Source organism: Solanum lycopersicum, chromosome 10, assembly GCF_036512215.1.
Source record: "Solanum lycopersicum chromosome 10, SLM_r2.1".
Classification (NCBI taxonomy): domain Eukaryota; kingdom Viridiplantae; phylum Streptophyta; class Magnoliopsida; order Solanales; family Solanaceae; genus Solanum; species Solanum lycopersicum.
Window position 1 is genome coordinate 64,175,610 of NC_090809.1, and position 14,209 is coordinate 64,189,818.

At 32.4% G+C, this 14,209-nt stretch overlaps 2 protein-coding genes across 8 annotated transcripts; both read right to left on the minus strand.

Annotated features, from left to right (window-relative positions):
• Positions 1-452: 452 nt before the first annotated feature.
• LOC101245112 (interactor of constitutive active ROPs 3) lies at positions 453-4,828 on the minus strand. 7 transcript variants are annotated; one of them, XM_004249516.5, is made up of 4 exons: positions 4,729-4,828; positions 3,658-3,702; positions 2,967-3,123; positions 453-2,355 (listed from the first exon to the last, which is right to left on the minus strand). In XM_004249516.5, the coding sequence occupies exons 2-4, from the start codon at positions 3,675-3,677 to the stop codon at positions 769-771; spliced, it is 1,764 nt and encodes a 587-aa protein (XP_004249564.1). In that variant the 5' UTR covers positions 3,678-3,702; positions 4,729-4,828; the 3' UTR covers positions 453-768. The 7 variants fall into 7 exon arrangements, with proteins under 7 accessions (XP_004249564.1, XP_010312339.1, NP_001333112.1 ...); XM_010314037.4 differs by having other exon boundaries at positions 4,663-4,807; NM_001346183.1 differs by lacking the exon at positions 4,729-4,828 and adding an exon at positions 4,591-4,689.
• A 2,694-nt stretch (positions 4,829-7,522) lies between these two features.
• LOC101254748 (mitochondrial import inner membrane translocase subunit TIM14-1) lies at positions 7,523-13,473 on the minus strand. The gene is made up of 3 exons (XM_004249635.5): positions 13,257-13,473; positions 11,754-11,932; positions 7,523-7,947 (listed from the first exon to the last, which is right to left on the minus strand). The coding sequence occupies exons 1-3, from the start codon at positions 13,257-13,259 to the stop codon at positions 7,791-7,793; spliced, it is 339 nt and encodes a 112-aa protein (XP_004249683.1). The 5' UTR covers positions 13,260-13,473; the 3' UTR covers positions 7,523-7,790.
• Positions 13,474-14,209: the final 736 nt, after the last annotated feature.

Below are 14,209 nucleotides of genomic sequence, written 5' to 3' on the forward strand. Positions count from 1 at the left end.
TTAGTAGATATTTTCATGAATTATAGATAGATTTTTAATTCACATCTGGAACAAATAATTATCATATGAAAAAAAACCCGCATAGATTTCCATAAATATTTCTTGTTGGTGTTGAAGGTTAATTAAAATCACAATACACACGACAAGAGATTTCTCTACACAACGACAACACTAGACGAGTTCATTGTATATATGCAAATAGATCAATTCTTCTACCTTTAGGGGTTGTTCGGTACGAAGGAAAATGTTTTCTTAAAAAACAAGTTAATTTCTTACCTACTTTTTAGTGTTTGTTAAGTAAACAAGATGGTCAAGGCAATGGAGTTAGGGGCGTTGGATGGGTGGGGAAGAGACGAGGAACTTAGAATAATACTTCTGGAGACATTTTCAAACTCGTGTTCGAGAACATTTTGACCAACCAAACTTGAAAAAATTGAAACATACTGAACACATCCTTAATCATGTTTCTTTGCTTCATTACATATGCAGAATTTGTTCAAAATACAAAAATAGCTCAACTACCATATGAACTGAAATTATAACCAGAAGAAATTACAACACTTAATATCTCCTTAGAGAGCTTACCAAATATTTGGCAACTGAGATCATACAGTGTTCTTAATTTCAAATAGCTATACAAAAATCTTCTATGAGATTCATAAGGTGTAGAGTAGATTTATTAACAGAAAAACTGGAATTAAACTAAACTGTTATCATCAGGCAAATCAAACAACGATTATTCGAAAACAACTTGCAACTATATGCTTACTACTTCTGGCCTTTTTTCAATAAAACACCAATCTTTTTCAACATGTTTCCATTCTTCTTCTTGGGAGAGTCATCATCTGTGTCTTCAGATAACGGTGAATCCATCTTAGTGTGGTAATCTAAAGTACCTGTTCTCTCCGCGTATTTCCCATTGTTTCCAGTTGAAAGCATAGCTGCAGCTGCCTCAGCAGCCTTCCTCCACTGATCAGATTGTACTTTTAACCTCCTCAACTCTGCTTCCATCTCAGAGTTGGCATTCTGTGCTGCATCCAACTGCTCGGTCACACGTGCTGCCTTTCTAATACTATTATCCGCTTCCTCAGTCAAGTATCCTAACTTCACTAGTGCCTCTTTTTCTGCAGTTCTCGCGGCTTCTACCAAGGCAAGAGCTGAATCATTCGCTTTGCTACCCTCAGTTTCCCTCTTCTTTATTTCAGACTTCAGTATCTCATTTTCCTCCTTTATGCTTTGCAACTCCGTCTCTTTGTCGAGTAAACTTGCTTTCAATACTCCCAAGGTTGACTCTGATTCCTTCAGTACAGCATCTAACGTACTGAAATGCTTATTTTCGTCTGAAATGCTTCGTAGTGTAGCTTCTTTGCTCATTAATTTCTCCTTTAACTCTTCCAAGTCAGCTTTTGTAGCCTCTAACTTTGCCTCCCATTCAGCCTCTTTCTGTATTGATTCGGATTTTGATTGTTCCACTAGCTCATAAGCACTTCTAATCTGCAAAGTGCTCTGGATATATTCTTCCTGATATCTTGTCTCCGAAACCTCTAACGCAGCTCTTAGTTGACTCACCTCAACTTGTAGACTACTCAGCTCGGTTTTGAGTTCCTCGGCTTCAACAATCACTCCATTTTCTTGTGCAGATTTCATGTTCTCAATATCTTGAGCACTTTGGAGTTCACTGACAAGTTCCTCCAATGTAGCTACTCGGTTATTTGATTGTTCTAACTCCAACAACAACGATTTGTAAGCCTCCATTGCTTTCAGACCTTCAGAACGTAGAGTATCCTCGGTCTTCTTTGCCATTTCCAGCTGTATCTGAGCTTTACTCACTTCTTCAAGTGCACAAGCCTCAGATTCCTTGCTATCATTTAGTTGATTTCTCAATTTTTCGGCCAATGCAAGTGTTTCCATAAGTTCTAACCTTAAGCTTTGTACCTCAGTATAAGCTGATTCAGCATGTCGAGCTTGATTGGCTTCAGAATCAGCTACGCGCTCCAGCTGAATTTTAAGCTTCTGGATTTCATTCATAGCAGAACCTAAAGTAGCAGAGTCGAATTCGCGCTGCTTCTGGACAGCCTCAAGTTCAGATTCCCATGCTCTGTCTCGTTCCTGTGATAGCTTGCGTAGCTCCAGGATTCGAGCTTCCTCAGAATCCGAGAGTTCAAGTAGTTGTTTCTCAGATTCCTCAAGCTGCTCCGACATAACTGTTAGCTGCTTCTTCGCTTCCTCTGCCTCTAGTTGAGCCCGTCTTTTTAATGATTCAGATGAATTAAGCTGATCCTTTACCTTCTTCAGCTCCTCTTGAAGTTGAGCAAGTTGAGTTTCCAAGTCAGAATCTCGGGTCGAATGCTTCTTCTGTTATACAAATATGAGCAATGAGTACCTTAGCAACATTTCAAGGACCTTTAAGCAGTAAGAGAGCAGCAAACAACTAATAAAAGGGCAACCCGGTGCACAAAGCATCCCGATTTAGCATGGTCTGCGGATAAGAATAGAAAGATAATGCTGTAGATTATGGAATTTAAGTTATATAAATAGAATAAGTTTCCATCAAGTAATGCAACAAGTACCTCAAACTAGCTACTCAGACGCGAAACTGAAAAAAAGAAAAAGGGAATAGAAAGAGCATCCGATTTAGTAACCACGCTATATATCTTCACACGAAAGAGGCATGATTCACTCTATTTAGTGATACTGCCATAAATCATCCACAACAAGAACAAAACAGTTTCAGTACAAAGACGTGAAGTTTCTTTTTACACTTGCCGGGAAAACATAGCTATATTAAATGGTCATTTCGCGAGAAAAAAAAGAGTTAAAAGCATAACTGAACATGATAGCTGCCAGTTTTATAAGAATGAGACAGTACAAGATTAATAGGACAAAAGTTGTATCAAAGTGATACAGAATTGATAGACTTGTTCTAGTTGCAGAAATTTTTGTGAAGACTATTGAAATTTCTTTACCTCTAAAGCTGGACTACGTGGAGAACGACGAACAACAACTTTAGGACTCCTCTCTTTAGGTGTCCTGGTAGCTGCATCTGATCCTGGAGTTTTGAGCTTTCGAGCTGTCTTTGGTGCTGCAGGAGATGTCCTTTGTGGCACCTCCACCGTAACACTCCTTCAGCCAAAAACACGCCAAGGTGAATGAGACAGGCAAACAACTTACAACAGACACATCAGAACATTGATCTCGAGCTAGTCGCTTATAGGTCATGCGGAGACAACTTAACCTATGTTACAGAACTTTACATATCAAATCTTAAAGAAATCACATAACAAAGACCAAAAAGAAAGACTGAATAAAATTCATTTGTTAGTTCCTTTAGCATCAAACTCTTTTTTCTAATCACTTACTCCCTTCGATTTCAATTAGTCTTTTTCTGAGATAGCATAAGCTGAGCTGCAGATCCTCAAGTACTCAATAACCACATGATTAGTGAGCATATTACTGCTAAGAACACTACTCCAGGACTCGTTTGAGATTCGAGGTATAAGAGAAAATAATGTTAGTAGTAAACTCTACACTACTTTCGAGTTTCGAGTACCTAGTTACCATTCTTGTTTCTAATATATAGATAATAATAACTACAGAACTGTATGTCATTATTTCAAGGATGAATATTGTCATTCACTGTTAAGAGATTAGAAATACCTTGATTTTGGTGTCTGCATAATATTAATTTCCTCTTAGCAAAACCTGAAAATAGTTGAAAAGATTTCTTGATTTAGAAAAAAGAAAATTGATTAAAATGTGCATATGCAAAAGTATAAAACTACAGAAAAAAACAATATAGTTACATAATGGATTTGCAAATTGCAATCCACATCCAAATTAGAAACCAAATTAAGTAAAACATACAATCCCTTCAAAGGAACTCCATATAGAAACAACCTCCACTACCACCAACCAACTATACAAATAAAAGAGCAACAATCCAAAAACAGAAAAAGAGAAAAAAAATTAAAATTCAACCCAAAAATAATAACTAAAATTATTTAAACTCATATATATCCAATTCTTTTCTTTTTTTCCTCTTACTTCATCTCTACTCAAGTTGTTTATACTGTATAACAGCAATACAAAGAAAATGACACTAAAATACACATAGAAAATGACTTTAGAAACCACCATTATAACAACAAATAGGCACCTACACAACCACAATGTCTCATGTTCAAATTTCAGCGAAGACAAAAAAAAAGTTAGATGATTTTGTTTTATCTGTCTAAGCTAAAACAAAAACAACTACTACAATAGTAACCCTCACTGTCCATATCGCTTCATTTAAGCTCGTTTAAAATATCACAAATCACAGTTAAAATCTTTGAAAAGTGTTTAATTGACATAGTATTTACTAATGACTTTATGGAACACAACCACATAAAATGATTCACAACTAGGAAGTCTTTTCTTGAATGATTATTTTCTCTGTTCTTAATGCATAAAACAGATCTGAAACAGAAAAAAAAAAAAACTCACACAGTAAAACCAACTAAAAAAAAAAAACTCAAAGATTGAAACTTTATTATAAAGAAACCAACTCACATTCACATACAAAAATAAAAATAAAAAAGGGACACCAACCCATATGAGAAATGAATGCTGTGAACAACTATTAGTATACCAAACACATGAAAACTGTGGAAAGAACATAACTGTTATAAATGAGAAGAATCAACAAGCTGGCTCTAAAAACAATAAATGAACAGTTTTTGAACTGACCAGAATCAAGTTTTTTTTTTTTTTTTGTGGTCAGTGGATGGAGAAAGTGTAGTGCACTGATTTGAAGGGAAGCCGACTTGGAGCAACGGTAAAATTGTCTCTGTATAATCTATTATATAGGTATAAGTGGATCAAAATTATTAAATAAATAAGTCAAATTTCTAATTAAGGAGATTCAAATCAATTAAATTAAAATTCTAGAACTATACTTTATAAATATGATAGTATTTTTTTTTATCAACGAGGTTTGATTATCGGTTACTAATATTTGTATTAAAATAGATTGCGTAGTCCTTTTTCAAATTCTTTATCCCAAATTTTTATGTGGAGAACTCAATTTCCAAATTAGACTTTCACCATAATTCAAATATATTTGAAAACTACGTAAGTTATATTAATTAATAATTTAAATTACTGTTAATTTTAAACGGTTAAAGTCGTCATATAATTTAAGACGGATAGAATAGTCGATGATGTTCTCGAAACATGCGCTATTGGATGTTGTAGGACCCACCCAATGGTTAGTAGTGAATGATAGCTCTCAAGTTACCGAACCAAGATGGACTTCACTTGTTTTCTTGTCCAATGAAAATGACTACTCTACTTCATTTTTGTTTTTTTTTCTATTTTTAAAAAATAATTTTTTGTGTCTATATAGTCGATGATAAATAATACTTATTTTTTTTTCTTTTGGGTGGTTTTAGTAATGATAATGGAGTAATTATTTAGGGGAATTCTTTTCCTAACTTGATCTACTCTTGATACAATCTGAATTTCGAAACTTAAATAAATTAAGTTTTGATTGTAAATTTTATTATATTTTTTAAAAATATTTTAAATTATTAATTAATATATAAAATTTTATTTTAAAAAATATTTAAAGATTTTTTTATCATAAATAATTTAATTTGTAAAAAATAAAAAGTATCACACAAATTACGATAACCGAAGTATTAGATTATATATGGGAAAGGTAAAAGTATTTATTGGAACTTGCATCATTAATTACTTGAATGTACTTTGGTTCGTTTTAAATGTACTTTGTCTATATTAATTTAACACTCCTTATGAGCAATCTATTTTATTAATTTAATCTTATCAAATATATTTGAAAATTAACCTTGAATTTTGTAGTTACTTTAATTATATTATTTTTTACTTATTGATTTTAATAACAGACTAGGAGAAAATATTATTATTTATTATTTTCCAACCAACTTGAAAATTAGAGTCTAATATCCGTGAACCTCACGGACCAAAATCTTTTATACATCTAGTTGACTTACATTATTTATGTGCATAATTTGACATATCTTTATATATAATTATTTTATTAGAAAAAATAATTTAATTTTTTTAAGAACAACATTATTGATTTAGATATGTTTAAACAGCTATAGTGATTGATTATCATGTAACCACAATAAGGTTTGATATTTAAATAATATTTTATTATTATAAGTAAAAAGATGTCAAATTCTAAACTTGCTTATCGGCTATTATAATGAGAGATATCATTATATAAAGATGTTATTATAGAAAACTTTGATTATATAAAATTCTCGTAAAATAAACAAATATAAATTAATTAAACAACTCAGCTAACTAACATTTTGAAATGACTGTTTAACATGTGTTGCATGGGTCCAAAGTCACATTCATCATTAAGTTTTTGGGTCCTTTGTACCCTTAATACATTATAAATCGGAGATAAAATTAGCTTATAAAAATATGATTCGTCTAAATTTGAATTAGTTAGGATAAACATATACTTGTAACAGGTCAATTTTGATATAACTAAAAGGTGAAGTTCGTAAAAATTTGGATTGATTTGAGCCAAATATATAGCTTATACTAACACATAAAAATAATTAGTTATCATATCAAATACATCTTAAGTCGCATGCCATCAAAACTTTCTATATTCTCAAAAATTCGAATTTAAAATCTCTAATTAAAAATAAAAAAATTCCGAGTCATCTTTCCAGAGGCTTGGTTGGTGAAGACAGGCTTTCCTTCGTTGTGGCAATTTAATTTTTAAAAAACTCTATTAGTTCTGGACAATTATTATTTTTTAAATTAAATACTTAAATATAACGCACATATACATGTGGCTATATCTTTTTTATAAATATACGCTTCATTGTCAGTTATAGTTATCAATCAACAAGATTAAGACAATTAATTTTTTTTTAATATTTTTTTTTGAATAATTAAGTTATCAAAATTTGAAAGTCTATTCAGTTCTTTTTATCAATGAAAACAGTACAACTTAATTATACTTAACTTTAAGTTTAAGTATAGTATCAACTTTTTAAGATAAAGCCTCAACAAGGTATAGTGAACCACATTTATCATCAATGTAAAATGTACTATCATATGATTACTTTTTTTTTAATTATTCTTTGTTTTATGGAAAATCTCATAAGTAGATATTTTATAAAGGAGATTGGCATGTTCTATTTGGTAAAAATCATATTGTCAAAGGAAATGATTCTAAGATTTATTTATTTTCCAGTCGTTTAATTTGAGGGATAAGAAATTATATCTCAAAATCAAATTAGGGATATTTGTATTGTCCTACTTCCAAAAGTAAAGTACAAATACAGATATAGCACAATTAATCGAGTTGGCTCATCTGGCAGGTATTCCACCGAATTAATCGAGATGCACAAGAGTTGGCCCATACACCACGGTCATTAAAAAAAATCACTCCTATACTGGACTAGGTTACATAGGAGACTCTTGCTCTTGTCAACACAAAGATAGTGAGAATTTCATCAGCATCCAAACAAAGAAGAAGCCAACCAATTATTAACCACGAATATGTGTCATCAATTGTTAAAAGTACATATTGGCTCAACACTCTGTCTGGAACTTCACATTCAGTGAACTCATACAACTATCAAAATGTTGCCTTTTCCAACTAACATACATCTTTTGGTCAAAAAGAATCAATCTACTTCACTTTAAAGTTGTCTATAATGCCAGAAAGCATGATCCGCCTCCGATTACCATGTAATTTGTAACTTCTAAAGCACCAAAGGGATTCTCGTTTGAGATTAAAATGCAGAACCGCTGTTCTTAGACTTCCCAAGCATTATGTCTTTCGCTTCATTAATTTTTGAAGCAAGGTAGTGACTGCCTCCTGCATCTGGATGGTTGGCTACCATCACCTTCCTATGTGCCTCCCTCACTTTATCTGCTGGAGTGCTTTCCCTATTGTAAATGATGCCAACGAAATCAATTCAATAGATCAGAAGATGAATTATCCTGCAGATATTTAGTGGAAAGGGAAGTGATATACATTTCCACTTTAACAGGTATGCTATGTAGTATGTACTAGTCCTGAAGTGAAAGTCCAAAGTGGACAGCTAAAAGTGAAAGGCGAGCGATGAAGAGTGTTATTTGCCCATATACTCTACTAGAAGTGGCTTCTATTTGAAACCAAAGACTACCGCCTCATGTCACCAATCATCTCTTCATACATAACAAGGTACTAGCTGAGTCTCATGGGTGATATAATAAATGATCAAAACATCTAAATATAGCCTTCTTGGAAGAGACAAAGTATTACTTCTTATATTATCTATGGAACGGAAGTAGGGAATGATGACTTTTGAGTTTTGACATTTTGTCTCCTTAATCTCAAAGAGATCCCTAAAAGTCATCTTCGCTCTTCAATGCAAAAGGATCAAAACCTGATGCCAGCACACACTTTTGACTTGTTCCAGAATAAAAGATTTTTTACTTAGCTACCATGTCAAACTAATTTCAATCTTGCAAAACACCTGAAAAAGAAGACTCCAAGAAAAGAAAGGGGAAATGAAGCATTGCCACACTTATGCTATGGTCCAGCTACATCTACCAGAGATGTTCCAAAAATTGAGTACTTAAGCCCCCAAAGGGAGCGTGTTCTTGTACATCTATTGTGATCTGACATCTCTACCTTATCCTGATCTCAATGTTTCAAGAATGCACAAATAAGGCTAGTCAGATAGAAATGGCTCTACCAAAGGGGATGTGAGTTAGAAGGCTAGTGTATGTATAGTTAAAACAGATGCAAACTATTATTATAACTATACCTCAATCTCAAACAAGCTGGGATAGACTATATGAATCATACATACATACTATTACTGGATGAAAAATAATTAATAAATATTTGATATGTTAGTACTTAGTGCCATAGAAAACATCACATCATATTAAAATTTAATAGTTGAAGTGGTAAGAGTTGTATAAAATAATAAGATTATCAAGACATAGTGCCAACATTTCAAGATATACCAACTCAAAAAGAATTTCACATAGATTGGCGCAACTGAATACTGCTACAGCTTCCCCAATAAGAATGATCTTTTATAAGGCTTACCAAAGAACATGGGAGTAACAAATAATTAGGATATATTTTAGATCGGTTTATCAGAATGGTAAATATGATTGTGCAAAAAAAAAGGTGATCCCTTCACTCCTATATAGTTTTCACGCCCCTTGAGAAATTGGGTAAATTTATCATTGTACCCTTATTTAGTGTTCTCTTGAAGTCAAGTTTTCAATAAATGATAAATATGTTTGTTGGAAGTCTAAATCAACATTAATTCATGTCAAATCTTGCAAAGTGAAAAAAAGAAGCAATCTTTTCATATTCCATGAATCCTAAATTAGAATGGAGTACATTATTTATAATGCATTGGACAACTATTCAAATTTTTGAGCTTTAAATTGGAGCCAAAATTTCAATATGAATTTATCCAAAATCTAGAATTTCCTAATATATTTTAGGTAAAAAGAATTCAAGAGATGACAACTCACTCTTGAGTTCTGAACATGAATTAATTACTTAGTTTTCCTATGTTGGTCAAATGTATACTACTTCAAAGCCAAAGTAGGAAGAGCAGTGTCATTTTTACATTGATATTGTGAAATGACAAATATTAAAAAATATTTATTTTTAGTAAGAACAACATGTAAATAGGAACGGAAGGTATATATGTCCCAATTTTTGTGAAACACTCCCCTTTTTAGCCTATCACAAAAAAATGATACTCTCTATGTTCCAACTTACATTTCGTCCTTAACAAAAATAAATGTTTCTTAATACTTCTCATTACACAAAACCAATGCATAAATGAAACTATTCCCCCATTTTACCCTAGAGAGTTATTAGCCTTGAAACTATGCATTTGACCAACATAAAAAAACTAAGTAATTAATTCATGTTCATAACTCAAGAGTGAGTTGAAATGTTTACTTCAAAAGTTAATAAAACATTTATTTTTAAATACATTGGAAATTGAAGTGGAAAATTGCAAATCTTCAGATTTGGATCATTTCAAGCTCAAGATTTGAAAGACATCCAATGCATTTCAATTGTAATGTACTCCACTTTTAATTTAGTCTTCATGGAGTTATAAGAGAATATGAAAAGATCGATTATTAATTTCACTTTGCAAAATTTTAATAATATATATTTAGACTTCCAACAAGCATTGAAAACTTGATTTTAAGAGAACACTAAATAAGAGTACAATAATAACCTAGTTTCTTAAGGGGCGTGAAACCTAAAATGGTCACAACTAAATAAGAACGAAGAGAGTACCTCTCTACATGGACTCTTCTTCGAATCGAAAAAGTGTCCAACTAGGGTTCATTTATGTGCGACCGCGACTCCATTGTCTTCTTCCAAGTATGTCATCTCTTTTCTTTTTCTCTTTGTGGCTTCACTGCTGGAAGGTGCTAACAGTTTCATTTTTTCAATCCTTGGTTTCATGAACTTCTTTTCCCCCCAAAAAAATTTTTGAAACTATTTTCCCCCGAATTCCTTCTTGTTATTATTTTTAGTTAACTAAATTTGTCAGTTTTAGTTTATTAATTTCATCGTAATAGCATATTTCCATTTAAGTTTTCTGATTTAATAAATTTATCAATGCACCAGACAGCTCTTCTGATTTTTTATCATCCTCGTAATCATAATATACATGGCCAACCAATGTATTTTTGGTTTTGAATTTGCTTGTCCTATGGGGAATATTTTGCTATCTATTTTTTAGATTTGATATTGAAACATTCATGTATTATGTATATATAAAGTCTCTGTGCAAGGTTTAGTTATTTATTTATTTATTTACAAAATTGTGTCTCATTTCAACGAAGCAAAAGCTTCCAAAAACACTGCATTAAGTGACATATATGATGTTCCTCTAGTTAAAATAAATAGCCATTATCCTGAGACTAATTTATACTAAGTTAGAATGAAATAGATGGTCAGCGTGAACGTGCAACAAGAAAATAATAGATGTGCAAAATCTACCAAAATATATTTTCACCATAATTTGTACCCTTTAGCAAGGAGCATATTGAAGCTAGCTAGGTTGTGCGCACCTCAGGTATTCCACTTAGTATCTGCTACGGGTGCTAACTCCACTAACACAGGTACCCGGTTAACTCAGCTCAACAAGACTTACACAGGAAGAAATCACTTATTCCCTCTGTCCCAATTTATGCGGCACCATTAGACTTGGCACAAAGTTTCAAAAAGAAAGCAAGACTTTTGAAATTTGTGGTCTAAAACACTCCTTGATCATTTGTGTGACAGTAAATTATTATTAAATGGAAAATTTTAAAGTTAAATTGTTTATAATGATAGAAAAATGACATTCTGTTTTGGAAAGGACTGTAGAGGAAAGTGTGTAATTGGGACTGAGGGAGTAATATTTTTTTCCCTCTTTGGAGATTTGAACCCTAGCCTCCAAGATTTGCACCCACTTCATTGGCCACAAAGTCCATAACTTCCGGTACAACATTGACACAACTCTTAATACTAAACATAGTCATGTTATTTCTTATACATGCAATAACACTATTGGGCACATCAACATTAATGCACATGATTATCAAAACAACCATACATAATCTCGTCATCTATGCAAATAATGAGTGTCTTCACATATGTAATGCATTCTAATTTCTATGATTAAGCATTGGCAAGCCCACCAAACCTTAATAAGAATGATAAAACACACCTGACTCCAAGAATAAGAGCTGCTTCCCTCCTCGTCATTTTAGGCTGAAAACCTCCTTCATAAAATTTTCGCATTCTCGCAGTGGGTGGTCTGGCCTTGAATGCTTGCCAAGCCTGGATGCTATACCTTCCGGCCAATGCAACAGCAGCAACACTCAGTCCTGCTATCAATGGTGTGGTCTGATGCACAAGTTGGAAACAAGTATGATCTTAATACTTAATTATAATTACTAAGAAAATAATGTAAGAAAACCACAACAGACGAGAAAGCATCCTGTTAACACAATTACTCCTGCTAGTGTTTTTAAAAAATAATGTATTGGAATCAAAACAGACAAAATCCAAGGAACAGCTAGTGCACAGCTCGACATTTTGATGGATAATGCCTACCCACTCTATCCTTCTCCATTAAAATACTAGGTTTTATCTGCAGCAAGATTCAAACTCATGGCATGCACCTAAACACATATCACACACTACTCTCTTTCTCTCTTTCTTTAATATCCTCCGGTACGCTCTTATCACTTGAACAAATCCACTGGTCTGCTACTTCTTAAATTTATGTAATGTATTTTACAGATATACAAATACAAATAGATAGAGCAAAATACTTGGGAATAAAATATGGAAAAACAATGAGTAACTGAATGGAGACAAAAGAGAATGCAGAAATACGTGAAAAAGAGAAAAAGAACATGGAAACTAAAATTTAGAATGTGAAATATATATGTGAACCCTTGTTCCAAAGGCCACATCGTATACTAGGTAAAGAAAGTACAACAACAAATAGTGAGTTTCTTGCGCACCGAATTTAACAAGTGTAGAACTGACAACAAAGGGGATAACACAAATCCAATAACAAATATGAAGACACAATACGAACACAAATATGGTGCTATCCAACTTCAATGCCCTCATTTGAAAATCATAGCCCTCCGGTCTATTTCCCACCAATGAGGGCCTTTATCCATCCCCTTCATCTACCCACTCTAGGAACTTCTCTATTCCACTTCCGCTCTCTCAAATAGAAAGGAAAAAAGAAAACCAAACCTAACTGGACCATGACACCTGGAAAAATTTCAAATCTCTTTTGCTCGAGTTTGGGAGCTATATTAGAGGTCCAAAAATAAGATAACAAATATGCAAACTTGAGAGTAAGCAAAAATAACAACTATTTTCAATCCAGAGCTAGCTGAGATCCGCAAAAATGATATGAAAAAAAAATGCTTAGACAGCATCGAACACCCAAAACAATAACTTAACCCAAGTTCACAAGTTACAATCAAATTTTGGACGGAAAAAAAACATAACTTCAAACTTAACCAATAAGAAGAACAAACAACTAGTACAAAACTTACAGCTACATGATCGATAACTCAAATTTAAAAAAATCATATATAAAATATGTAATCAAAGCGAACAATTACTGATATTTCAAAAAAAGTTAATTTTTCTCCTTTTTCTTTCTAATAAAAGAATTCAAAGCACGAAATGATTGATTTACCATTTTCTACAAGAAGGTTGTTCTCCTTAGGGCTTAAAGATGAATTCAGAACAAAGAAGAACTCATAGCTTTTCTCAAAATTTGATCTTTTCGCCTTTTTCCTGTTAGGGTTTTAGGTCTGAAGCAATGAAAGAACGAAGAACTAACGAGAAAGATGAAGAAGAAGGTAAAAAACGAATACTTTGGAAAATGGGTTTGGGCCTAATTAAACCGGGCCAGTTTTTAATTGATAGATTTACTCTTATGACCCTTTTTTGGGCCATTACTTATTAATGTGCGTTAATGTTTTGGCTAGTTAGGCAAATATGAGGAAATTTCAAAAATAGTGTACTTTGAGATCTAATTATCGATCGATTATAGAGAAAGTCCGATTATTGATCACAAATATAATACATAAATATATTCTTTAATTTGATTTCAACTGTCATCTAGGTTCTTATATTTGAATTTGCATGAGTAGACACTTCAATTTATAAAGTTGAACAAGTAGACGCATACGTCCTACATGGTATAATACACTTGGGACGCGATGTAAGGCGTTAATTGTCACATAGAATACCACATAGGATACATGTGTCTAAGTAGTTAAGTTTATACAAGTATAAATGTCTACTTATACACACTTCAAAAATAGAGGAATAGATGTTAGTTGGGTACAAATTTTAGGTTCGATATACAAATCTTACATGTATTGTTCAGAAGTTTGTCTGACAATTATAAATTGATTTATCTTGAAAAGTATTTTTTTCCCCTACACTATTCAATATCAAAAGTTTATCGATGTAACTAATTTGAATTTACATGGTACAGTGTCAAATAACATGATGATTGATGAGTGAAGATATTGTATGGATCGTAATTTTGTTTATCAATAATTTCGACTAATTACATACTTAAAATTTATGTTTCGATTAATCACGAGATACATACATATCCAAACGAGGGCAAAGAAA